This window comes from Phaenicophaeus curvirostris, chromosome 1 (genome assembly GCF_032191515.1).
Source record: "Phaenicophaeus curvirostris isolate KB17595 chromosome 1, BPBGC_Pcur_1.0, whole genome shotgun sequence".
NCBI classification, from domain to species: Eukaryota; Metazoa; Chordata; class Aves; order Cuculiformes; family Cuculidae; genus Phaenicophaeus; species Phaenicophaeus curvirostris.
Genome location: NC_091392.1, coordinates 146,328,543 through 146,356,319, shown reverse-complemented (window position 1 = coordinate 146,356,319; position 27,777 = coordinate 146,328,543). Strand labels below are relative to the sequence as shown.

The 27,777-nt window shown below is 37.2% G+C and overlaps 2 protein-coding genes across 4 annotated transcripts in view; both read left to right on the top strand.

Annotated features, from left to right (window-relative positions):
- The window catches only part of TMCO3 (transmembrane and coiled-coil domains 3), a 225,146-nt gene that overhangs the window by 50,480 nt on the left and 146,889 nt on the right, over positions 1 to 27,777 (top strand). The window lies entirely within an intron of this gene.
- Positions 1 to 27,777, top strand: part of TFDP1 (transcription factor Dp-1) — a 43,162-nt gene that overhangs the window by 8,346 nt on the left and 7,039 nt on the right. For 2 of the 3 annotated variants that reach the window (XM_069877676.1, XM_069877667.1), the window contains exons 3-8: positions 7,082 to 7,148; positions 19,870 to 19,976; positions 21,843 to 21,964; positions 23,287 to 23,452; positions 23,647 to 23,793; positions 27,167 to 27,235. In XM_069877676.1, the coding sequence (XP_069733777.1) occupies positions 7,082 to 7,148; positions 19,870 to 19,976; positions 21,843 to 21,964; positions 23,287 to 23,452; positions 23,647 to 23,793; positions 27,167 to 27,235 (678 nt within the window). The remainder of the gene's footprint in view (positions 1 to 7,081; positions 7,149 to 19,869; positions 19,977 to 21,842; positions 21,965 to 23,286; positions 23,453 to 23,646; positions 23,794 to 27,166; positions 27,236 to 27,777) is intronic. The other variant, XM_069877684.1, reaches the window with a different exon arrangement.

The following is a 27,777-nucleotide window of genomic DNA, read 5'->3' as shown; positions in this document are numbered from 1 at the left end:
TAGTCGGTTCTAACTTGTTCAGAAGTTTGCAAACTGAAGATCAAATAATATTGTAGAATTGGGTCTTCTAAAAGGTGTCTCAGTTTGGGATTTCAGATGTTACATTTAAAAAAAAGAAAAACAGAAGGAAAATGATCTTTAAGCTCTCCTTTTTACATTGCAAATACACAATGACAGTTTCCATCTTTTCCTATGTTGGTTTGTATTTATAAGTCAGAAAATGGCAACTCAGAAGTTGCCTGTCACCTTGCCAATTTATTTGTGTAAACAAAGCTTTCTCCTGTCGCCTTCAAGTGTTCAAGTTCTTTATTAATCCTACAGGTCAGTTAATGGTTGTGAGTCTATAATATGATGTACACTATGTTGACAACTTGACTTGATAAACAAAAATGCAGCTTTTAAAAGTTAAGTTACACTAGGGATCACTTATTTTAGCATTTGTATTTGCTTGCCTGGGTATCACCTAATGGAGATTTATTGTGGCTAATTAGGACTGTGAGGAAAAATTGGCCAATCTTTGCTAAACTTTCTCTATGTTGTAGTGGTTCTCAGACAGTCAACAACTTGTTTTTAGAGGTTCACAGTGGTCCATATCCACAAAAATGCTGCTGGCTACTTTATTCACCTTGTATTATGGTACCTTTGTTAAGCATCCTAGTATTGCATTAATGGTAGTACAGACTTGCTTGAAAATTATGTTGAGGGCTGCTGTAGCCTTATAATACACTGATAAGGAAGTTAGTGAGGCAAATGGTTTCAGAATGGGTCCTGGTTAATATTAATTGTTGATTTCAGCTGTGGTTCAGATGCTGTTGGACAAAGTGCTGTAAAGATTTGATTTGGCTGGAAAAACAAGTCTATTTAGGTCAAATCTAGAAGCTAGTTGTAGAAGTGGCTGCTGCTGGTACCTCTCTGGAGATGAATGTTAGTCCAGGAGGGCACAAATGATGATTTTATTTTCTGATTAGTTCATGTGGTAGAAGTCGCAAACAGGTGCTTTGGTCATATTTACCCTGGTAATATTTTGTTCTATTTTGCTTCATTCTTGCAGCTTCATGGTTAGTTTTGAGGGTGACAGCTTTAAATTTTGCAAGGACTGTATCTTTTGGACAATTGAGTTATTGTAAGAAACAACTCGGTATTATGGTTTTAACTCCTGTGGTATTTTTCATCTGTGTGGCTGCTTAGACTGAAGTACTTTGACTCATCTTCAAAATTAATTAATTAATTTTTGTGAATTCTGCACGTCTTGCCCTGTTCAGAAGGAACAGACAAAAATGCTAATGGTCTTGACATATTCCTCGATAAGGAGACCTTAGATGTCGTTCTGTGTACATTTAGTGTCCAATGTGCATGCAGAATCAGTGGAGCCTGTATTCAGGCCAAAGATCGACAGTGCTTAACTGAGTTACTAGCCTGTATTAGTTTTTACCTTCACGATTCTCTGTGATCCAGATCTTCAATATCTAGTGCTTTGACTGTTGTCTTGCTAGTTAAGATGCTAATATAATAATTCAAATTTACTCTTTGGAAATCTCCTCTTTATGGTATAGCTCCTTGCTGAGTAGTTGACAAACACACTCATCTTGAAGATGCTACCATGAACTGAGGATGTGGTATGGTCTCTGTTTGAGAAGAAGACTACTAAGACACAGTAAAATAGCATGTCAGAGAATTTGGCAGGGTCAGACTTCTTTAGCCTGATTTTAGAAGTTATCTTATCTTATTTTATACACTAAGGAATACTTCTCACTGACTTCATTTGCAGAGCGAAATTCCAGTGTTTTAAATTTACGAACTTTCTTGGAATCCTCTACCTCATATCTTAATTGCTTTTTAATTTCTGCAAAAAATGAATTGGATGTCCCATAAATAATCTCCTACAGTTATATGAGCATTTATTCCCAGAACATGTTTGCTCTGGTCACTGAATAAGATGGGAATCTAATGGGAAAAGGAATGTATTATCATCTTATTACAAATGGTGTTTGTGTATGGATAGGAGTGAAAGAATTATTAGGGTGTTTTAAGCAGTGTTATTTCTGATTATAAGCTTTTCTCCACTTTGAGGCTGTGCTAATGTCATATTATGATTGTTACTTCCCAGTACTGAATAAGGAAAACAACAAAAAAACCTGCATTGTCTGTGAAGGAGCGCATAGTAAAATCACATGGCATAGGGCTTTTACATTTATTGTCAACTCTTAAGTAGTAATAACTAGGGATTGTCATTTTGTATGGATCAAGTCGGGTACAGTTGGCACAAGATGCATGGTTATTTGCTAGCAGGCTTTGCAAATGCCTGTAGACAGCAGGGGCATCCTCCTGACGCCTTTGGTAAGCTCTGGGAAAAAGTGTGCACTTAACGGGAATACTTGTCCTTCCCAATTTCTCCATTTTCTGTCTCTGTCTTTACTAATTCTTTCCTGATTTTTTTTAACTTCTCAATCTAAGTTCCAGTTTATTTACCCTTTCAGTTGTACTCTAGAGTAGATGGTGTTCCTCTTTACAGTTCCTTTCTCCTCACAGGATCTATTGTTCTATTAAAGCTCTCCTATAGGTTCTCATCAGTTCTGTTGCCTGTGCTTTTCAGTGACGCTCAGTTTCTCTACCTCAACTCTAGATCTGCCACTTCCATCTGATTTTCTGGCTCACTTTCCCAGCCAGTCCCAAAATAGTCTCATTTTCTGACTGTCCCATTCTGACTCCCATCCTTCAACCGTTGTATATTTGGCACAAACATGTCTTTTGTTGTCAGACCCAGTCCAGTGCCTCTATCCTAGTGGTCTTAATCTGCTGTTAGCAACTGAAAATTTCTATTCTGAGAAATACATTTTGGCAAATACCTTTCTTCCCATTCATCTCTACCTTTTTTGCTCTTTCAGCTCTTTTTCAGTATATTTAAAACGGGCTCCTTACCTCGAAGCGAGGTAGAAGAGGTATTTCTGTTCCCTTCTGTTCCTCATATTCACTTATCTCAGAGTAGTAGGGGTGACCTTCCTTTCTGGTTAAACCTGATAGGCAGATCATATGTACATATTAAGTCTAATTTTAATCAACCTCCTTGGTCATGCATTTTATAGGTTCCTTGTCCTTCAGTCCAAATCCAGCTTGAATCTTTCCTATTTAGTTTAAAAATTTAGTGAACAATTTTATGCCAATTTTTATTAAGAAATTGAGTTGCAAGTCTGGAAAGCTGTGGCAGAAAATACTTTTGTTGTAAGAGTGAGTTTCTAGTGTATAACTTCAGAGACCACAAGTATTAGCTTTTTAGCAAGATACGAAATTATTCTGTGATATCCTGCACTAGGGGATTTTTTTTTTAAAAAAAAAGTTTAATTCTCTGCTGCATTTTTAGCAAATTTTATTTCAGGTTAAGTTTAGTCCCTACAAAGATATTTCACATTTTACTGACTTGAAGACTTTCTGCACTTGTAGTGCTTTTCAGCTTTTGGTTGTAATCAGTCCTTATGACTGCTGCTGATCTCATAGCAGGTCAAAGCTAGCTTCAGTTGAATTTTTGGTGTGTCTAGCCCATCAGTTGATTTCTGTTCCTTAGGATTTCTGAGTGATGTGATGGGACAAAGCCTAGGTGATGGCTCAGGTCTCTAGTCCAATGTAGCTTCCACAGTTAAAATCACCAGACTTACTAATTTCTCTAGTTGTTTTAACCTTCTTCCTCTGATATGTGGAAAGGAGATCATAAGTTATTGCTGTTCAGATGCTATGTTGAGTGGCAAAAGCTATTTTTAAAAATTATTGTTGATTATTTTGTAATATGAGAAAGATGAAGGTTGTATCTGTGGCTCATTTAGGTTATTAGGAGTTTCTTTAAGTAGCCATAGAGAAGCATGCATAGCCAACGTGTCTCTTCGAAGAAAAAAGCAATACTGAATTGTGAAATGGCACAAACTTAAGCTTTCAAAATAGGATGTTAAGAGCATGATATTATTTCAAGCAGCTTTGGGGTTATCATCAAAGGAAGTAATGCATCTTGAAATTGAGAATCATGAGAAGATAAAGAGGAATGATGGAATACAGAAAAAAATACATTATCAGATGGGGGAAAAAAATCAGAATACCTTATTACAAGTAGCTTTATAAGGCCTATTTATTTTCCCATGAGACAACAGAATTTCCTTGATGTCTAAACCCTCCTTGTCAGAAGGTTACTTTTCCACTGGTGAAACTGGGACGCTTCTTGCTGGAGTGGGTTTTTTGTTGTTGTGAATCTGCAACAATGGTACACCTAATGGGACCTATGGTGACATTTTCTCCTGTTTTCTTTCTTTTGGGGACCGCGCTATGCCAGGTGGGTTGTGGTGCAGTAATTCTGCTCTCCTGCAGAATAACCTAGCATGAAAAATAGTGGGAGTTTCTTTGAATTATAAACTGAATTACAGAAATTTTGCCTAGTGTTTCCATTTAAGAACAAAGACACTAGAGTTTTGTATAGGATGGAAGTTTGGGAAGCCTGTGTCTGTGACTGAGGAGACTCAAAACTAGTGATAAATTTTTGTAACCTTAGAATTAAATAGCACATCCAGAAGTCTAAAGTGCATACTGAGGCTGGAGTAGCAGAATTTTCACTAGAAATCGGTTTTCATTATAAGTATTAGCAGCTGGGGGTGCTATTTGCTGTGGGATTTGGTAGTATTCTTTCCAGATAGTTCTCTTGGAGCCTTTCCTAGTCCTACTCTTACAAATGAGTTGAATATTTACCTAGAGCTGCACGTTCAGTAAGACACTGGTGTGAATAGGTGGTGGAACTGTAACTGCTGTACTGTTCATCAGCGTCATGGTTACTAGGGGGATTCTTCTTATTCTTCAGTGATTGCTCTTTTCTGATTTTTCCCAAATTGTATTCTCTTATTGATTAAATGCAATGTTTTTCCCAAATGTTCTCCAGTTTGTCAGTGAGTTGCATAATTTCAAGCACACAAAAGCATGGATCCAGGGCATGTATCAGTAATCTGACCCTTTGTAATGCTAGGTTAGATTGTGCATTTTGGAGTTGAATGTGGTTTTGGGTAATATTTTTCACAGTGTAGTTTAGTAATGTAGAAGAAAATTTGAAGCTTATGAGACTATTTGATGGTTACTTGAATACTTAAGGATGAAATGATTTAATAGAAATGATTATATCGGAGATTCTAGTTTAAAGCAGAAATAGGAAGGGACCAATAAATAATTGATTACTGAATTGCCTAACTTGCCATTTAGGATTTAATTCAAAATTATTAAGTTCATGTGCTTCTAGAATGGAAGACATTACAGATGAAAGTAACCATTTTCTTAGTGATCACAAACTCAATATATTAAATGTCTTTCCAGTCTCATCAGTGTATTTTTGATTCTTGTGGGAAAGAGAATTTGCAGGAATCCTTGAGTCCAAGTCTTCTCTTCCTGTTGTTGAATAGAAAATGAAGTACTGCATTTAAAGAAATTATGACAATGAGACTGCGCTTCCTGTGTGGGTTAACACTCTTGTGAAATTGAGGTAGAATGGGAGTCTATTGTAGCATTTAAAAATTTGTCTTCATATAGTGCATTGAGTTCCAGTGTTGTGGAATGTCATTTTCCCATAGAGTGTAGCTCTGGTAGCATCTTAGTAGCTCTAGTAACAGCCTTGTACGTGATACAGATTTCACATTGAAGAGTAGACCTCCTTTCTTTGGAAGTGTCTGATATAGTCTGTTGCCCTTCTGAGTTACGTATCAAGTGTGATGAAATTAGGATTATAAAATGGTGTCTGGAAATAAGGCAGTAGAACTGTCATTTGTTCAAGTGGACCTTTCAATCCCTACTATTGACAAGTGCTTGTGTACTGGTAAGTTGTTCTAGGCTCCTTAAAACAATGCTATCTCATTATTTTGGGGGGAGGAATTAGGCAAATGGAGGACAGAACTGCCACAGGCTCTTTGTTCTACCCTCACTCAGAATTTCCTTTGTGCCACCAGCTCCTCATTGCTTCCATGCCATTATGGGCTATTGCTATTTATGCTTCCCTTAGAAAAATCTCTCCTGTACGTTTTCTGGCCTGTCCCTGGTGCTCTGTTGTCATCTTTCCACCCTTCCCCTTTCATTGAGGAGAGGAAGTTTTCCGTTTTGCAAAGTTCCTGGTCTTTCTTAAGAAGCCGTTGCTGTCATGCACCTGGATAATAACAGCACCACAGCATCCTCTAGCGGCTTGCTTGGTTTGCTGAACATCTGGCGAATCATAAGTAGGGCTTTACAGGTAGTCTTGTAAGAGAAAAAGCTTTCCTGCTGACTGACAGCAAACCATTTCATTGCCTCTTCAAGTTTTGCAGTAGCCTACAAATACCAGCTATGCACAAAATGCAGCTAGGGTCCTTTTAGCCTCTGTGACACCACGTGCTAATTTATGGTTAAGTACAAGTGTTGATTTTCTTGCTGTTCTTTCTAAATGGAAATGGTCTGTGTGCCCTGTGTTCATTATTTATTCAGAAGTAGTGCATCAAGTATGGTTTTATCCAAAATTAACATTTTTTTTTAAAATAACTACTGCTGTGAACTTGATTAATTTGTAAACTTATATGTTACCCTGTAGCTCTTTCACTTAAGAATTTTATTTTTTCAAAGATCAGAATATAACAATTGAAAAGCTCAAGGTGTTTCTTCATAATACCTTTTTCTGTGATTGAAATGGCTTAAGGCACTCTCTACTACCTCTGCTGTTTTTGCTATAAAGTTGTTAACATCTGTGATAGGTAAACAGTATCTACACAGAGAAAGGCATAGTTGCAGGTGTTGGTTGTTCTCATTAGAAGGGTGTTCAGCTGCTAAAATAGTGCATGTACACTGCAAGACCTTAGTTAAGACACAGAATGGTGAGGTAAGTGTAAAACGATGTTCTGCCTTCTTTTTAAGAGTATGGTATTTATACAATTAAGATTTTAAAATTCAGCAAAACACTGTGCCACAAACACTGCCATTACATGATGGCAGATTTATGGTAGAGTGTGTGTAGCAGCAGAGACTTCTGGTGTAATGTCTCTATCCTTATCAATAAATGGCTATCTGTGTGTGTAAATTTAATAAAAGCTACTTTTTTTAACAGGCTGGACTAATTGAAGCCAATGGAGAGCTTAAGGTGTTTATAGACCAAAACCTAAGTCCTGGAAAAGGTAAGAACACAATTTGTAATAAGACTCTTCATTTCTTGGGTTTTAGCTGTTATAATCATTACTGACTTTAAACTTCTTTCTTGGTGTAGTTTATAGAAAGGTTTTCTTAAATTATATCTTACGTAATCGTCAAGCAAGCTCTAAATTTTCTGTGCTTTATAATTGGTTTTAAACTGCATATGAAGTTTAGTGGTGTTTGCCACCCCATATATGATCTTCTCATTAGTGTAGCTTGTTTTTAAGTGTAGAGGCCAATATGTTCCAAAACATCTCTTAGGGCACTATGTTTAAGTAAATGGGAAAAATGCAGGAGTGTAGAAGTTCAAAGTGGGTTATGACAGTTTAAGATGGTGCATCCACACTAGTGCAAGCCTATCTAAACATTTTGAACAGAACTGTTTTGGAATTGCAGGTAATGTCCGTGCATAAATGATAAGGTAATGTAATCAAGCAATTGAATAAAACACCGGCTATTAACTTGAAGTAAGCTCAAAACCTGGAAGTGTCTAAACATTTGAGGAGTTATGAGCTGCACTTTACAATCAGTATAGTTAGGGGGAAAAAGCAGAAGCACCACTGAGTTCCAGTCACCTGCAGTTCTTGACAGCTGTGTCATACAGCCTCTTCTGTAAACTGATTGTGCTATAGGCAAAGATTAAATTTTTGTCCTCTGTATTCTTAGGGAAAGGCTGTTTCCATAATGAGACTGTAGAACTAGTCTCTGATTTTCAGTTAAGTATATTCTTCCCAGTTTATGCATTTTGCTGGTGGCAGTGTTATTTTTTAGCTTAGTAATTTTCTCCAGTCTGTTTCCCTGACTCTTTATAAATATCAATTGGGCGTCTTAACAGTCTTTAGTTTGGCAGGCCAACTAGCCACTGTTTCCAGGATTCATCTTCAGATGAGTTCTTTGTGCTTTGTGTTTTCCTTATCCTCATCCTTTGAGCCTGTTTGATTGCTTTCATTAACTTGCTTAGATGTGAGTGGTCAAAATAGTGTATGCAACTCCAAGTGAAACATCAGTCATGGGTGTACAGAGGCGTCATTAATTTTTTTCTATGCGAAATCATGTTTGGTTCACAGGCATCTCAGTGGATTTTTGTGAAATGGCTGTTTTCCTTTGTTGTTGTTTCCAAATTATGGTAGTCTGGTTTATTCTTGTGTGTGACAGACAGTGTGCTTTGATAGGCTGTACTAAGTAGGGTGAAATTTATTAGAGCAGAGTTACCTACTTGTCTAATGCTCTCATAATCCACTACTGTTATGTAGTCCCTAACGTGCAGTCCAGTCCAGATGAACTCCATTAGTATTATTGTTCTAGCCTTTTATAGACCATTTAAGGAAAACCACTTAAGCGTTGATTTTCACACCCTGCAGAACTTTTAATTTCTATCAGCAGCAATTTAACTAGCAGTTTTTCTAGGTACATCAAGTATTTGATTGGAATCTCACTAGGCTCTCTTTGACATTCCCTTGCTTAAAATATACATTGCTTTACAAAAGGGGGCTGTACAACTGATCTGCTATGATCTACTTGATGGAGAAGACACTGAGGGTTGAATAACTGACACATAACTGGTCCACGTATATATTTACAGTCACATACCAGTGAAGAAAAAGGTCTGTGGGTAGATTCTTAACAGCTGTACCATTTTCCCTACCCCTCTGGACAGTGAAACTGATGTTCATATCAGGGCAAATACTTACAGGGACATTTTCCACCCATGTGGGCATCTGTGTCTAAGCCCTGTTACAGTCAGTGAAGAACTAGTCAAAGCGGACAGTGCAGTCTAGACAGCAAGGATTGGAAATGTGAATCTTCCATTATTAGTAGAAATAAATGGCAAAATAGAGGCCATTTCATTACTTGTAGAATTTCTAGAATAAATTCAAGTGATTAAATAGTTAATTCTGGGCTTGCAGCTCTACTAGTTTGGGCATCCAGTTCTATTCTCAGTGTATACCACCATGAGTAATGCAAGCAAAGTAAGCTATCCTCAGTTAATTCCTGCACCTCCTTTCTTTAGTGGAGTTTTGTAAAGTTAATGGGCAGCAAGTAATTCTTAATATTAAGAAGAAACAGATGTTTCTCTTGGCTTGATCATTTTGTTTCTTGCCTCTAACTTGTGTGTTTTATATGCAGGTTCTGTAGTCTTAAGCAGAGCTTAAAATAGCAAATGTTTTGGCACTGAAGTATTCAGATATGGATCAGAATTTGTTTACTAAAGGAGTACTCATTTTCCATTGCCACACTTTAATAATTTTTAGGTTTTTGGGTAGTCTTTAGATGTTGAAACTTTAAATGTAACTATTGTACACAAAAATACTACGTGCTTTCTAACAGCAGCTGTCTGCATTACGTGCCATTATATCAAGAAGTCCAGTCCTCTACTGTCTTGTGAAGTGTGTGTAAAATTTCTCCATAATCTTGCAGTGAAGAGGATTAAGTTGACAGCAATCAATAGAAACACAGAGCAAGCTTTCCACAGGGCAGAAGAAGTGTATCTGGTGTATTAGGACGAGTTGAAGGAAGTTAGAAAAGAGTTGTTGGTTTCTTCTCTGATGGTTATCATTAAAAACGTTTGGGGTTTTTTGTTTGTTTTTTTTTTTTTTCCTCTTTGGATTTGTATTTCTTCAAAGGAAGGAGTCTTTTCTGGAAATTGCAGGTCAATCATAATGGGAGTCTGAGAATACATTGTTTTATTGATACAGGGTTCAGATTTACTTGCTGTCTTTTATGAGTGGTTTGCTTAGCCCCATTTGCTTGTCCCAACAACAGCAGGACAGACTTCAGGGACAATGCAGGGAGCCTGGCTACTTTTCATTCTCCCTATGCTCTCACAGCGCTCAAAGCCAGTGATTTAGTAATATCAGAAGGTGAATTCCAGCATCTTTTTGGAAAAGTCCAACTTTGACAGAGACTCAGCAAAACAAGAATGCAACCTTAAGAGGAAACTTAGGGCTTGCTTCTGTTTCCATGTGTTGCCAGCCAGATGTGACAGGATTAGGAATTAAGCTGTCAGAGGTTTTAGGGGCATGGTAGAGGACTAAAAACATGACTTCTCGGCTGGGTCATAAGGACGTGCTTGTAAAAACATGGCTTGGGAGAAAGAGAGCAGAATATTTTCCTGGAGAAGGCTCTGAATACTTAATCAAAAAGTCTGTAAGGTGAATACAGGTGGACATATGACTCAACTATGAAAGATAAGTAAAGTTTGACTTTTTTGGTCAAACCAGGTGATGCAACAATTCTTACAGCCTGAACAGGGAGGGTGTAAATTTACCTGTGTTTTCTGATATCCTTATGTATTTCCATTACCAGAGTGCAACACCTCATTTAGCACTAAAAAAAATGGTGTTCCATGGAGCTGCTCAAGCAAGGTGCAAGTTTCTGCTTGTCACCATCGGCTCTGCTCACCAGAGGAGGATTTTCTTTCTGCCTACTTCTATTCCTTCAGCAGCGAGAATTTAATCTAGAAAGCTAATTCATAAAGTTAAATCTTGGGAAAGTATCAATGGAGTGATACACCAATTATTTCAGCCAGTTTGATCTGAGGCCATATTGACCCAGATTTTATAAAGATTTCAGAAAATGTACCATCTAATTAGTTTTTCTTCTGGATGCAAATTCTTATGCTTGGGATAAAATTGTTTACTGTGTGAGTGTTTGCCAGTCACTGGATAAGGAACCTCTAGTAATAAGGGCTTTCAGTATATTTGGCTCCAGGGTGGTACTATTGAAAGACTAACTTCTGGAATGGCATGAGGTATGACATTGATATCTTATTGCAGCTTTCCTGTTAAGTGCAAGGTCTGCAGAGTTTGTTGTCTGATATGGTTTAAGCGGCAGAAATCCCCAGATTTGGTCTAGAGTAGTTTAGTTTGGCACGGCTATGAAAGGTTTGGTACACTTGGTAACCAGGAAGATGATTTTCTGCTATAACCCTGTTCGGGAGAGAAGCAGCAACATGATGTGCAGAGAGTGAGAAGGGAGGTTTTTGTTTCAGGAAATCCTGAGCAATATCAGGTTATTTTAAAATGTAGCTTTGCAAGTGACTGCTGGGGAGTTAACTTGCACAGCAAAAGGTAGCTGTATATCCAGATGTCCCCTCTCTGATGAGCTCTAATAAAGCCACTTGGTTTTCTGTCTGCTGCTTATTCTATACTGTCAGCTTAAATTGTGGTGTTGTGAGGAATGCTAAATCCCTTTGGAAGCAGTTGGAAGTTTCCCTTGCTCATTCCAAAATATCCAGTTGCACTTTTTTTCCCTAAAGCCCAGATTGCTGAGAACATCGTTACATGAGACTCTCTTTTTCCTTATATATATCTATATTCAGGAATGAGTTGTGTAGAAATAGTGCCTAAAATAGTCCCAGTAAATCCTCAAACTGTAATCTGAAGTAATGCTTAAAAAAAATTTCAAAGTTCAAATGAAGAAAAACTATAAGAGCACTCTAATAGTGATTTATAGCTCTATCTCTTTTCTGTGAGTAATAAAAAAAAATACTGGAAGTAGTAGTGGTCAGCAGCAGGCTCAGTAAGAGTCAGCAGTGTGCCATGGCAGCCAAGAGGGCAAACCGCATCCTGGGGTGCATCAAACACGGCTTAATCAGCCACTCAAAAGAGTCAATTATCCCTCTGTATTCGGTGTTGGTGTGGCCTCACCTTGTGTACTGTGTGCAGTTCTGGGTCCCACAATTTAAAAATGAAGTGAAGGTTCTTAAATGACTCCAGAGGAGGTCAGTATCTTCTAAAAGTTATTTGGCAATGACTATTAGAGGCTTAGAAATTTTGCTGTTCCAGGAGGTTCCATTTTGAAGAAAACTGCTATATTCTGATCCTTGCTGAATTCCAACTAGTGCTGATATTTGGGTGTTAAATAGAACACTATTCAGTTCTAATCCTGTCCCTTGCTTGTGAAGAAAGTAGGGTGAAAGAAATTCTGCTTCATATGAGTGCAAGGGGAAAGATAATTGTATTTAACATTACACTGAAATGAAAACTCTTCAATTAATTTTAAAATTACTCAGAAAATTTGGATCTTCTGTCATGCCAGTAGGTGGCATTATTGGTATATAACCTGAAAATAACTCGTAAAGATGTCTTTAGCTCCTTTCACCTCTTGCTCCTTAAAATAAGGTTTCGCGTTTATGGGCAATAAAGAACTTGAGCTTTATTTTCACTTCAGATTTGGTTGTTGAAAAAAATTGAAGTAAAATATTTTTTCTATGATCTATTTAGACTCTTGCATTTCAGCGCTGCCTGACTGCAAGATTATCATGTTATTTTTATTTATATGACAAGAAGCTTTTGCAGTGTAATGTTATTGTTAATTTTACTTACAAGATCAAACTCTCCCTGGTTTTTGGCAGTGTCTGGAATTATTCTTCTGGAACAGAAGTAGAGATCTATTTCAGAGCCTGTGACTTGTGCTTTAGCAAACAGACACATGCCTGAACATTTGTTATAAAATGCCTGTGTATTGGTGCAGCTGAGCTAAATCCAACCAATTATTATTGTCTAAAGTCAAGCTCAGGAAATAAAACTGTTGCTGTAAATAGGGATGATATTTAGAAAAGTCTAAAAATACTTTAATAAACTCTAGTTTATTTCAACACAGCCTGGGAAAGACTGGTTTGTAATAGCTGAACTGTTGCTAGTAATTTTTAAGGGTGATAATCACTTAAAAGTCTGAGTTGATGTGAGAAATTACGTAAGAATTTAATATTAGTACACACTGGCAAAGATCAGTATCTATGTAAAAATGCTTGGAATTGCTGTGCCAGTATATCTGTTGTTTTAACAGGATGGTGTGACTTGTCCGATAATTGGCGATCGTTTTACTTGGCCCACAGCTACAGACAGTCTTCTGTGTGTTGTCAAAGTTTATGGTGGGCTGATACCCTCAAAAAGAGTTCATTGCTTTCTGAGAATTGACATAACTGAGCATAAAATATCTATGGAGTTAGTGAGAGAGACACATATAAAAACCACAGCTTTACAGGAGTGACATCTGAGGAACTGGCTCCAAGGATATTACTGGCACCTCTGTTGTCTTTTCCCAGATCTTTTAAGTACAGTCTTTTGTAAGTATTCTGTATATATATATATGTGAGTGTGTGTATATATATAAAAATATATATATATAAAATCTAACAATCTAAAACTAGTCAAGTTGATTCTTTTGTGGTAAGGAATTTTCTTTCCAAAATGATTGCAGTATAGAATTCCATTAGTGATGTTGATGTTGAATTCCCCCCCTCTTTTCCTGTCGCTTTTCTTACAAAAAAAAGAAAAAAAATATACATACGGAAGACTGCCAAAACTGAATCTGTAAAATTTTCCAGAAAATTCTTATGGTTTTCATGTAATATTTGTATCATTTGTGTCTTAAGCAGCACAGGTGCTCTGGCTTTATTAACTTTTTAAAAAATTCCGAAAATAAGGGATGTAATGTTGCAGTTGGCACTTGGCCTTCTCAGAAATGACAATTGCAATGGAATCTAGCATCTGTGTCACTTCCCTAAATCTTCTTGTTCATGGAAAGTCTCAGTGGGATTTTTTGGGTCTCCCAAAAGAGACCTGTTGGGCTCTTCCAAGTGGTATTCTCTTAGTTATGAGTTTATCAGTTTATTGATAATGATGGCATATTTTTGAGAAGATAAATTATATTTGACTTGTATTGAGACTGCCTTAGTAACATTGCTGCCTGTGAGTTAAGCCAGATTCCAACTACCCTGTTAAAACCATCAATTTCAAAGCTCACTATGTAATTAAGACAAAAGTTTGTAGAGTTCGTAGGAGTGGTTATAAGCAGTTGTGCTGCAAAATGTCGCCTGCAAGGTGAATTTTCTTCAGACTTTACTTACAACAACCCTTAGCTTAACTCCTAACCTTTGATTACATAGAGTATTTCCTTACAAATCCATCTGCTGGACAGAGTTTGGTTGAGACTGTTGCAGGAGCTGGTAGGAATTACTTTGTGTGCTCTTATTCTGTACATTCTTTTTCAGGGTTGCAATAATGCAGAAAGTGCTTGCAAAATTACCTTCTTGCCAAATCCAGTTCTCCCATATGCAATATTGCTTCTATGCTAGAAGACAAACTGACAAGACTTAGTTTGTTAGAGACTGCTTTATAAGGAAACTGTCCTGTGTTTCTGTTGTCTTCTGTTGTTGCATCACTCCTGTTGCCATCTCTTTCACAAGTAAAGAAAACATAATGCTAGGTTATGTCAAAAAATGGTGCAGCACCTAAAATGAATGGGATTTCTGCTCTGGAGGCAAGGAGTACCTCACCCTATCCTCTTTGATGTAAAATATGAAATTCAAAGTCACTGCTGTTTGAACTGGACCAGTCTGCTTTGAGAGAGATATCTGCTACTTTGTCTGCAGAGGGCTCTCCTTTCTCCAATTTTATATGTACTGTGTCTTTTCTTGTGGCATATTAAGTTACTTAATGTGTTCATAATTTACTGCATCACCTATCTTCTTTACTGCTAAAATTCTGCAAGGGATTCTTTCTTTGTGGTAAAATACTGCATTTCTGTTTAAATTTAGAAGTAAAGGTTTAGTTCAAAAGTTCTTCCTTAAATACAATTACTAACTGAAGAAAGGTATATGAAGAGACCACTTATCCATCTATAAACTGTTCTGGATAAACAGCAGGTTTTGTTAAAGGGTGCTGCTGCATTTGCTGTGCAACTTTTACATGGCGTTACTCCTTGATCTGTATAATTACCTTCTGTTTGGGGGCATTGTGGAAGGTTGTATTACAGAACCACAGAATGGTCACTCTTGAAGGGACCTCTGGAGATCATGCAGTCTAACCCTCCTGCTGAAGCAAGGTCACCTACAGCAGGCTGTACAGGAACACGTCTTGGTGGGTTTTGAATATCTCCAGAGAAGGAGACTCCACAACTTCCCTTGGGCAGCCTGTTCCAGTGCTCCATCACCCTCACAGTAAACAAGCTTTTCCTCATGTTCAGATGGAACTTGCCATGTTCCAGTTTGTGCCTGTTGCCCCTTGTCCTGTTGCCAGGCACCACTAAAAAGAGTCTGGCCCCATCTTGTTGACACCCACCTTTTAGATACTTATAAGCATTTATGAGGTCTCAGTCATCTCTTTCCCGGGCTAAATAGACCCAGCTCACTTGGCCTTTTCTCATAAGAGAGAGGTGCTCCAGTGCCCTGATCACCTTTGTGACTCTGTGCTGTACTCTGTCCAGTAGTTTCTTGTCTTTCTTAAACTGAGGAGCCTGGAACTGGACACAAGACTCCAGATGTGGCCTTACTTGGGTAGAGTAGCGAGTGAGGATAATCTCCCTCCACCTGCTTGTTACACTCTTCTTGATACAGCCCGGGATGTCATTGATTGGCCTTCTTGGCCACATGGGCACATTGCTGGCTCATGGGACTCCCCTAGGATGCCCAGGTCCTTCTCCAAAAAGCTTAATAAAGTTCTACTTCCCTTTATGTTTAATTGTAGCTTATAAGCTACTAAGAGTAGTCTTCCAAACTGTGGATGGTTTTGAGACTTAGAATTTAAGTAGTAGTTATATCATTTGGTATATTTTTTTTTTCTGCTTTACGTGGCCTTTTCCCTTGGTCTTCGAAATCTTTAGAAGAAAAGGGGGGAAAAGAAAGAAAAGGAGAAAAAAGAAGAAAAAGAAAAAAAAAAAGAAGAAAAAGAAAAAAAAAGACCTGTCCAAACTAGCAGTATTAATAATGTGTTTGTTTTGAAAAGGAAGAAGAGTTCGTGCCAACAAAACTGTTTGCAGACTTGTGGTTTTAATTTTTACATGCTGTTATGCACATGGTGTGTTGGCCATAAAGTACGGGATTATTTGGATTGCAGTGATTGCTGTAAGAATTACAGTAATTAACAAACGTTTAGTAAAATTCCTGAGAAACTGAGCTGTCAGTCACTTGCAAAGCCAAGTTAATAAAATGATTTCTGCTTGCATATTTAACAAACAAATAAACAAAAAAACCACACACACAAACCAGAGCTTTATGAGCCTTTGATGAAAAGGCAAGTGCATCTGAGAAAAATGTTTGCATGTCAGGTAAATGAGAAAATCATAGGATGCACTTGGGCAGAAACAAAATGAAAATACCCCTTTTCTTAAAAAAAAAAAAAGCGCAATGACAAACCCACAACCAACCTCTTCTGTTTTTTTTCTTTTTTTTTTTCCACCCTATTTTTGAGTAGTTGCATTCTTTCCTATTTAGTATAGTGTCTTTTATCTGTTGACTTGAACTTTGCTTCAAACACTCTGAGGTGCCTGTTGCAGTTAAATTTGCATTTCCTTGCCAATCAGTTTTTGCCATAGAGATAGACTGTATAGAGCCAAGTTGTTTCAGTTGTGAGTTAACTCTTGCACGGCACCACAGGAAATGTTAATATTATTGTAAAAAATTTTAAAGGAGCGTCATGTGTACTCTTCCCTTCACGCAGATCTTTTAGTTGCAAGATAGCTATTTGTATTCACAGAATTAAATTAATAATATAAGGAGCATGGAGGTCGTCTAATCTATCCTTACAGTCAAACCGGGACCAACTTCAAAGCGCAGAGCCTTTAGGAGTTGAATTTGTGTATCTCCAGGGAAGATCCTAGGCGACCTGTTGCTGTTCTTTGCCTTTCTCCTTGTGAATTTTTTTCCCCAGCTTCTGAGTGTTGCCTCTCTTCCTTTTGTAGTCTGTCATCTAACTCTGATACTTGAAGACAGTGATTAGCTGCCCACAAATACACCCCTAGCCCCACCTTCTGCAGGCTGAATGTGCCAAGCTCCCTGAGGTTCTCCTTGTACAACAGATGCTCCCGTACCCTAGACATATTAGTGTATTTCTGCTTGCTTTTCTTGTTTGTTATTGCCTCTCTTCCATTGTGGACCCCAAGACTGAAAAGTGTAGCATGAGTAGAACTTAAAGAATGCTGCGGTAAAAGGGAATAATCACTTCTTTTGTACTTAGTTCAGTACTTGCCCAAATGCAGCCCAGGATGTGGTTAAGTCTTCATTAGCATGGGGGTGTTCTTCTGGGTCACTACGTTTGTCATCCACCTGGACCCCAGGTCCTTTTCTGCACATCTGCTTCCTAACCACTTGACCTCAGACCTTTGCTGTTGCACAGATTTATGCTGCCACAGGTGCAAGCGTTTTGCTTTAGTCTCTGTTGACTGCATAGAAGTTTTTAACAAACAACACCATAGCATAAAAGCATTCCTCTATTTGTAAACATATGAGTGAAGTCTCTTGAGTGTATCTGAAGAGTTGGTAGGTGATCAAAATGATGAGGGAGTCTCATGGCAATACTGTTCTTTATGAACTTTATCCTACTAGAAGTTGTTGTCTTAGGAAAAAAATTACAGCATGAACGGTTAGAAAGTGTTGTGGCTGGAGAATAGCCAGCTGTGAATTCTTAAAGGACCTGCAAATGGTACTTCTGTCTTGCTACTAAGTATATGTAACTCCTATGGTAGTACCAGGAGGATAGAAAACAATGTATCATGCACAAATTTTTTAAAACCTCACTTAGCTGCAGATAAGTCAGACTTCTGTTAGGCAAATCAGGTGAGCGCCTAAAAGTAGTGAATGTATGGATAAATGTGATAATGGGCAGGAGTGATAATTAATGTAATTAACAGGACTGTTGTAGGGAAGCATAAAGGGAAGTTATGAAGTTATGTCTTTTCAAAGTCATGCTTTTCAAGAGTCAACAACCATGTGGGTAGGGTTTATCTAATCAATGCAATGTCCTTGGATTTCTTAACAACAAAAAAAGCCTTGATTATAAAGGTCCTTAATCAGATTGTTAAAGAAAGTGAGGTGTCATAGGATGGATCGCTACTCCTGTGGGTTAATAATTGGTGAAAACCAAACTGGATATAATGAGGACCTTAAGTGAGCTGTTAGCACTCAAGAAAGATCTTGAAGTCATTCTAGGTTATATTATATTATGAAAACAGTATCAGTGTTTGTGGGGAACAAGCAAATTGAATTCTGAGAATTATTTTGAAAGGAACTGCGAAAAAATAGAAAATGTGCTATGGAGTTATATAATGAGATAGTGCATTTCTCTGTTATGAATAATATGTCCATCTGTGTCCCCTGTGGAAAAAAAACCACAAACGTAGGAGAACTAGGTAGTGTATGGGCAACAAGAGCTGTCAAAGGTAAGGAAAGGCGATCAAATCAATGAGGCATCTTAAGTTTGGAAAGCAGTTGCAGGTCTCGATTGCTTTGTTGTTTTTAAAGCAGTGAGGAGAAGGTTTAAAAAAGCCGTGCTAACCTCCAGGAAGGTGAGAAGATACAGAAGCACTAAAAGCTGGGGTAGTTAATATTGCTTTACTGCAGTCTGCAGAGAGGAAAACACACAAAATGGGTTGTGGTAGTGATGAGCGTACTTGAAGGGAAAAGAAGGCATAACAGACTTAGGTTACAAACTAAGTACCTGCTGACTTCATGAAAGAGCACTGGAAAGTTGGTTAATAATGGAAGAATGACAGGCTACTGCATCCCATTCACATTTAGGGGACTGAGAATAGCTTCTTGTGCAAGGCTGTCCGTTTTACGTGGTGAGTAATAACAGTTAGGAAACAAAAGCCTCTTGGAAAGCATGAGCTTAAACAAGATTTGAGTTGTCCATAACTTCCTGTAGACTACTGGAATGCATAAGAGGGATGGTAGGCATCAAGGACTTGTTGGGGCTCTTCCTGAAACAACCATTGTTAAAATACTTACCTATTGCTTCTGAATTGGGTAATGGGAAAAAGAAAGGAAGAGGAATAACAGTTGTTCCAAGTCCATCTGGCCCCACCAGCCCCTTTAAAAGCGATTGGAGTAAAAGTGCTGCTAAACCTCTCATCTGAAAGCCAAATGACAAATGTTTTGGCAAAATAAATGTCTCCAGTACTTTAAGACTTGTTTGTCACATTATTCTTTTTCTGTCATCAGTCTTTGTTGCCTCTTTTTGGTTTGTTGGGGTTTTTTTTGGTGTTTTAAACTATGGCATGATGCATCAACTTGCTAGAGGATTCCTGACTTGGTATTTATGTAGTTCAGTTTTTGTTTTACATGGCTTAAGACTTGCTTACCTATCAGTGGTGATTGTGGATGGCTTGTGAACTGGAAGAGAGCAGCTTTCCCTGTAGGGCCGGTCTACTGTGTCCCATGTATTTTGCTCAGATACGAGATTCTTAAAGATTTTTGTTGTTTGATTCCCTGCCTTCAGCTGGGAGGGAGGATTTAGAAAAAAAGTTGGGAATGTTCTGTTGGAAAGGCCTGTACTGACCAAATTTTATCTGTTACAGACCAGCATTCCATGGATGGGTAGTTCATAAGCTGGGATATGGGCATCTTTTTTGCGTGTTGTGGGAAAAGTCTTCAGTAGTCACTAAAGACAGGGGTAGAATAGGAGGGGATTATGCTTTTTGTCAAGTGCCTATTACATCTATTACTTTGCTTTTGGAGATAAATTGGAATACAAGGAATTACAACATGTTAATGCTAGGTCAACTGACCTGCAAGGTTACATAGGAGAAAATTTAACAGAACATATTATGAATCTTAATTTCTTTTTCGGCATGAAATGTGCACATGATATGTTTATATTGATTCTCTGTGCAGTTGAGAGCTAGATTCTATTAATATACACAACTGGAATTGTTAAAATAGTAAAATGTGGCTGACCTGAAGCTGTCTACTTGCATTTGTTTTAGGGGTTGTTTCTGTATTGGCTGTTCATCCTTCCACAGTAAATACGATCGGAAAACAGCTCCTGCCAAAAACATTTGGACAGTCTAATGTCAACATTGCACAACAAGTGGTAAGAAGACTTAATTTTCTTGGGGTTTTTTTTGTTGTTTGTTTTTTGTATTTTTACTGCTTTCACTGTTATTTACAGATACTGTAATTCTGACTTTGTAGCTTGATACTTTAATATCACTTGTAATGGGCAGATAGTCTAAGCTTGTTTCTGATTTCAATAGATTTATGTTAAAACAAGAGTTCTTTTGCATAAAAAAAAATGCAGACACTATTATCAAAGTGGATACCTGAATATTCAAGTGGCTTTATCTTTTACTAGTCTTGCCACTTAAAAATCTGTGGCTCTTTCAGGTTCTGCTTTGAGATCTGGCATAGGGAAATGTAAATAAAGTCCATTAGGACATTTTTATTGAGATTGAAGATAGGTGCAACAGAATTGAAAACAGCTACAATTCTTAGTGGTTAATTTAGATATCCTTTGCCTAAGCATTTTTTTTTACAGGATTAAAATGCAGTGATCTGAACAGAATTGATCTCAGTTCATCTGAGCAACTCTAACACATAAACATCTGGTGGAATATGTCTTACATTTGGGTTTCTTCTTGGTGTGAAAGCAATTTCACATCTACCTTTCCCAATTCTAAGCTCTAAGGAGTGTTTTAGAACCGAGGCTGCCTGAGTCTGTAAACTGTACCACTTGTAGAGATACAGCAGTGGACTAGTCCCTCTGCAATAGGCAGTGTATCTTACTAACTACACTTTGAAGCTGTTGCCATGATCTAGCTGCTATGGTAATAGCTGTCAGTTTGAAGAGAGAAACCAAACAAAAATCTTCAAACCTCTACCTCCTCCCATGTTCTTAACTGAATTGCAGATCCAGTATCATTGTGTTGATATCTTAAGCTTCCTGCAGTTTGAGGAGGCTGAGACAGACTCAAGATTATCAAGTAATGAAGTGTCTGTATAATTGCAGATGATTCAGTGTGCTGTATTTCCAGCTGTGGAAGTGAATTCGCTACTGCTTGCAGCCACCTGGAAGACTGTAGCAAAACTAGTTCAACTGAATGAAATTGTTTCTTCAGTAGGAGGTGTTCTGTCAATAGGGATTCTCTGCAGAGTTATATTTGAGATTAAGAAACATCATCTGCAGAAGTGGGAGTTCTGCTTAAGCTAGTTTCACAGATAAGGAGAGCATGGCTCTGTGTATGAATGAATATGTGTATTTCTCATGAGCAAATTAGCACATCTTCAGTACTGTAAGCTGTAACACTGTGATCAGCTGTGTGTGCTCCTAATGTATTTGGAATGGAATTGGTCTCTCTCACTCACTCATAAATTGGTCTCACTCACTGCAGTCAGTGATCAAGAAGATTGGCCCTTAATCTTCCTCACCTCTAATGTACTTGTAGTTTGGTTTTGACTCTGTGGTGGTGGACACTGACTACAGGAGAGAATTTGGCCTTAGTGGTAAAACCCCTGCATTTTCTCTATGCTTTTAATGATTTTCAGATTCTCTTGTTTCTGGTGTTCGTATTTTAGTTGTATTTTACTGCAACTTTTTGGTATGTAGTCTCGTAGGAGTTTCTTTTCTTCCCCCCCCCCACCCCGCCTTTTCCTTTTTGGGGGAATGGGTGTATGTACGCTTTGATCTTGTCTAAGCTAGTGTGTAACAGTATAACAACTCTAGCAAGCACAGAAGTCTTATTTAAGAAGGATAAAACGTAAATGCCTGTTACTTAAGGAGTGCTCTAACTGTGTAATATGAGTCTGAAAGTTTTTGTGCTGGTTTGTATAAATCTAATGCAGCTAATAATGTAGGTAGAAAGGCATTATTCATGTTTGAGTAATTCATCATTTGAACAATGCATCATCTGAATATCATTAAATACTTACAATTTTCCAAATAATTTTATCTTTGTTGTAGGTTATTGGTACACCTCAGAGACCTTCAGCGCCAAATACCATCCTCGTAGGAAGTCCACATACACCTAACACACATTTTGTATCACAGAACCAGACTGCAGATTCTTCGCCGTGGTCTGCTGGGTGAGCAGCGTAAAAGTTAAAAAGGCTTAATTGTTCTACGAGTTTACTGAGATAGTGTATGTACTCTTCAGGCTAGCGTAAGAGAGACAGTCTGTTTACCTTTCTGTCAAGAACACTTCAACATTAAAGTATCGCATACTAAAAGTAAGCATAGTCGCAGAAGAACGAATAACCCCTCATTTGTCATAAAAACAACTCAAATATTTTCTGTAAACACTGATGAATATTCTCATGTTACTTACCATTAGAGAATTTAGCTCCTAAAATGACACAGGAATTAATCTGCCTTGATTCAGCTTTTAATTTGTCATTTCTATTTCTCTGGTGTATTTCCAAAAAGATAAAATATATTTCAGATTGAACAAATCTGTCCTAATGTATCATTTAAAATAAGAATGTAGTTCTTACTTGAAAAAAATTATTAGGTGTAATTTTAGGCATTCTTTTGGGGTCTTCTCATGCAAGCTTGTTTTTAAATAGTCTTTTGTTAAATATAGTTGCTTTCAAGTTAAATTTATCATCAGTGTCCATTACACATAAATAGATTTTTCTTTGGAATTATGCAGTGAAATGAAGTGTACAGAAATGAGAGATTCCATTGCTGATACTAGTTTTGTTTATATTTACATTTTTCCTTAAGTTACAGGGAACTTTTTTATTTAAAAGATATGCAGAAAATTTTGTTACACTTCTTGCATCTGTTGTAACTTTGAAACTTTTTTAACCTCATATTCTGGTAACTTCAAATGTGTGTTTTAGCAGTAGCGTAACATTTAGTGGGCTTGGCCAGTATCAGGCTTTGGCTGTATTGGATTTATGTAGAAATGTGGTCAATTAATCTAATTTTTTTTGTGGTCAAACTGGATGGGTTGTTTAAATTAAAAACAAACAAACAATCAAACAAAACAAAAAAAAGCAACACTGCCTTTCCTTCAAATTCCCTCACAAAACCACAATGTCATCTCCTTGAATTGACTTTTCATGGTTTAACAATAACTCCCCCTATCCCTTCTCATCTTAAAGACTGGAAGGTTTTATTTACTGACTTCTTCAAGGAGCATCTGTTTTGTTAACTTATTATCTGCTGCTGGAGCTAGCAAGGGTTGTGAAAAGGGTGAATTTGTACTGTGTTTCAGCATCAATATGTATATATTGTTAATTGTGAAGAGTAGGGAAAAAAATACAGGAAAAAGTGTTGGGAAGGGGTGAGATAGAACAAAAGGGAAGGCTTGGTTTTTGCAGCAGTGTGCCTGTATTTGAAAAAGAGAGATTAAATATTCCAAAGTTCAAATCTTCTTAAAATATATTATACGTATATTTAGGAAGCGGAACAAAAAAGGAGAGAAGAATGGCAAGGGTTTACGTCATTTCTCTATGAAGGTTTGTGAGAAGGTACAAAGAAAAGGAACCACCTCATACAATGAGGTGGCAGACGAGTTGGTTGCAGAATTCAGTACCACTGATAATCACATTTCACCAAATGAATCAGTAAGTATATGGGAGGTCAATTACATGTGAACTGAATGGGGGAAGAGAAATTTATTTTTAGACTTTTGTATTTCTTTTCATACTGCTAAATAAACAGTTCAGACATTACCCAAGTTTACCCATTTACTGTAATATATTTATTTTCAAATATTTTTGTCATAGGTATGTTTTTGATTAATGCACTATGTCTACAGCAGGCTTATGACCAGAAGAATATTAGACGACGTGTCTATGATGCCTTAAATGTCCTTATGGCCATGAACATTATCTCTAAGGAGAAGAAGGAAATCAAATGGATTGGTCTACCTACTAACTCGGCTCAGGAATGTCAGAATTTAGAGGTATGTGCACTGGGAAATTCACAGTAGCTTTGTGTTTGAGTAAATGTTTACAACTTTAATGTGTATCTGATGTTCTGGAACAGCAAAGTAAAGGTAGAGTTCCTTTTGACTCTCTTTAAAGTTTTATTTGTATTTACAAAACATGCATTTAAAATTCCAGATTGCTTAAATACATATTTTTCGATTCTTCTGTGTCAAAAATACAGCTCTGTCACAGCTTTTACAGCGTACATGAAATGGTGTGAGTAGAGGTTAACCGAACTGAATGATTAATGAGTATTTCCAACATTGCAGTCACGGTGCTCAAGACTTGGGAGGCTCCAGATGCCAGACAAATATTGTATTGATTGATGTTGTGTGTAGACTGCTACATCTATGCGTTGCTTTTGTTTACTGCAGGTTACATGTATTTTATGACATTTGGCTTACATGAACGTGAGACTTTTTTTGCTGCATGTGTTGGATGACAAGTAATAGATTTTATACGGAAAGGCATTCATAATTACTAGAAGAAATTTTTTTTTTTAGTACCTTGTGATTTGCAGGATAATAAAGTTACTGTGGTTTACTGAAGTCAATTCACTTTATCAGAGTAGAATGAAACTTTATTCTAAATTCCCTTCAGCAGGACTAAAAAAAATCAGTGTAGAAGCTGAAAAATTGTGGGAGGAAAAGAAAGCCCTTTTTAGAATCTGTCTGTGAGGGGCTAATTCTATGGAGTTTTTTGTTTGATACTGATGCTTGTTTTTTCAGTTAGTACTGTAATTGTTATCTAGATGAAGCAAGCCTTGGATGTCTAATCAATCTGAGTTTTATTTAAATAGTTATCATCCCAAGTGGAAGTTTTTAGTTGAGGTAATAAAGTGATAATCTGTGCATAAACGGTAGGCTGAATACAGAAGGGGAAGTGATTTGGAGATGACAGTACTGTGTTTTTAAAAGTAGATTTCTTTGGATCCGTTTCACAAAGTATGGTATTGCCAGTGAAAAAGAAGGGTGGCTCATTCATTGGTTAGATGTCATGACTGATAATAGTGTAAAGAAGAGCAGAGTAATACTAGTACTGAAGTGAAAAAAAGCAGCTTGGAATGTAATAATGCACAGTGAATATCCCTGTGTTTTAGATGTGAGCAATGACCACTTCTGATACCAAATTGAGAACTTGTTAATTGGATGTCACAAGAGGAGGAAAGAGTTCTGTTAACCATTGAATAATTTGAGAAAAAATTCTAAGGTGTGTTGAGCTTACTTGAGGAAATTGCAGGATTCCTCCCTTTGCCATTAGTGCTTCATGAGTATTCTAGCTCCTGTTTCTGCAAGCTCTATTGTCTTTTAAAGTGTTAGTGACATTACCTGACAAGTTTGGCAATAAGATTATTTTTAATCAGTTTATGGAGTCTAATGTTGAATTTGTGATTTTTTTGACAAAATAGCCTTTTTTTTACTGTTCCATCTGGTACTGCTTCATTTCACCCTTAAATTGTTTCTAAGAGAACATAGGAGTTTGAGGACTTCCCCACCAAGTATTTAGGGTTTTAAGTCTTTTTAAAATTGTACTTTGTGTGTCAATTAGAATACTAGATTTGGTAAAATATGTCCTCATGATGCAGAAAGAGAGGGTGTTGGACCATTAATAATGTCTGTGTCCTGAAGCAATATGGAAAGCCGTGTAGTTTACATATATGTGATAGGAAGATATCTCAGGTGAATTGTGCTAAGTTTTTTTGGGGGAAGTGGTTATTTGGAATAAGACCTGGTGCCTTTTTTTCTTTTCTAAATTGGCACAACATCATGCCTTTCTGAAATTTTTTCAACTCTGTACACTTCTAGGTTTGGATTTTTTCACCAAAAACAAACACTAAACTGTATTTAGGTGAACTCTTAATTCCAGTCGTTTGCTTATTAGTTGCTTATTTTAAGGACCTAAGAACGGAAGTTGATATTCGGGCCAGTGGTCTGTCCCAGTATCTTGCCTGATAGTAGCAGTTATTGACGAAGGACTATGAGATTAGAGGAAGTATTTAGTGATGTTTTCAACTGTAACTTGTGGTTCAGGCATAACATGAGGCATGTATAATATCCTTCTATGTGGAATTAAAATTGAGGGCTGTTATAACTTTTTACTTTATAAAAAGTCTGCTTTTAACATTGAGTCTTTTGTGGCAGAGAGTTTCAGGTAGATTAGGAGCTGCTTATGAAATACCTTTTGTTTGTGAACATACAGTATTTAGTTGATGCTTTTTGGTGGTTTGTTTTGTTGTGTTTTGGGTTTTTTTGATTGGAAGTAATGGTGACCCAGGCATTCTTTATTCACTTCCTGCATCATATTGATAGTTTTATAGATATCTCCCATGTTCTCCCTCGTTACTTCATTCTGTTTTCTGTAAAGTCCTATTTTATTCATTATTCCCTTGTATGGAGTCCGTTCTGTACCATTGATTATCCTGATTGCTCTTTTGCGTGGTGTCTTTGAAATATGAACAGTAGACCTACAGAATTCAATGTAAACATTCTGTGTTCATGCCCTGATGTAGTGATAATTTCTGTTTTGTTCTCTGTTCCTTGCGTAATAATTCAAATTTTTGGCTGCTGTGGTGTACTGAGCTGATGTTTTTGTAGATACTGTTAATTTAAGACAGTCTACATGAGTGGGATTATATTTTCTCACGCATACAAAATTACTTTTACCCAAATTAATTTTGATTATGTAATCACTAAATGCTACAGGACACTTCAAGCGTGCTTTGTGGCATAGTAAAAAGAGCTCGTCACATAGTCCAGCATTGTCAGCAGAATCTGTCACCTTGCTGTTCGCCCCCTTATTCCAGTCTTCTATAATTTGATTAACAGTCTGTAAATTAAGTACTTGTGGGAATCTGCTGGTGAGCTTCCTCTGCTGGGAAGGCAGTTTATTTCCTACCAATTTGTCTCCTAACTTTTATGTTATAATTTAGTATGTATTTAATACTGTAGGGACTTAATTTTTGGTTCCATTGCAACTTGATTTCTTTAAGCGTCTTCTGTGAATCTTTTCCACTACCTCCAATATCACTAGACTTCAAGTGGATCTTTCTGGTCTACATGCTCTTTGCCTCCTTTAGAGAGTTTGGATAATTGATGATGGCATAACTTTTGTTTGCAAATATGTTTTTACCTCCCTGATACATTGTATTTACTTCCCCAGTTCTAATTCTGCTCTTTGTTACGTTTTCTTGTACTGTTGATGTGTGTCTTGATAGTTCTCTAAATGACCTGCAGAAGATTGTCGTCGTACATCCTAGCTCCAGTTCTGTAGTATAGAAATTATTTTAAGATGAGAATATAAAATGACATTTAAAACCAACAAACTAACCAATCCCTTCACTGTCTTAAGGTGGAGAAACAGAGAAGACTTGAAAGAATAAAGCAAAAACAGTCTCAACTACAAGAACTCATTCTACAGGTACAGTCAAGGTACTCTTGTCTATAGGGCAAGGTAACTTATATCTGTAGTCCTGTTATTTTATCCTAGTGGGGGCTGGGAGGTGTCTTAAGAAAACTGGAGTTGAATTACAGGATTAGGCACATGCAGTTTTAATTTAGCACTGCAATGTTTAGCTAGGATGATGCTGTTGGCCATTGCTGTTGGGGAAGGCAGTAGCCTTCTATGAATCGTGATGAATTCTTTTTGCAGTTTCAGTTACGTTTAAACAGGACTTATGCTGACAAGATCTGTAATTTATACTGTAATTTGTACTGTACTGAATTTTCAGGTTCAGATTTTATATTTAGAATGTTTTTCCTGTGTTAAAAGCCCGTGGATATAGTTATGTGACTGCAGAGGTCATTTCTCATAATGCTCTGTGTCTTACCTTTCTTGGATGTTGCTGCTCCTGCTGTGTATGTGCCTTAACTGCTGTGAAACAGTCACTGGACTTCTTCCCAGACTTCCCCTAATATACTGTGGGAAGCAGTAGTCTGTCCCCTAAGTCATTGTGCTGCTAT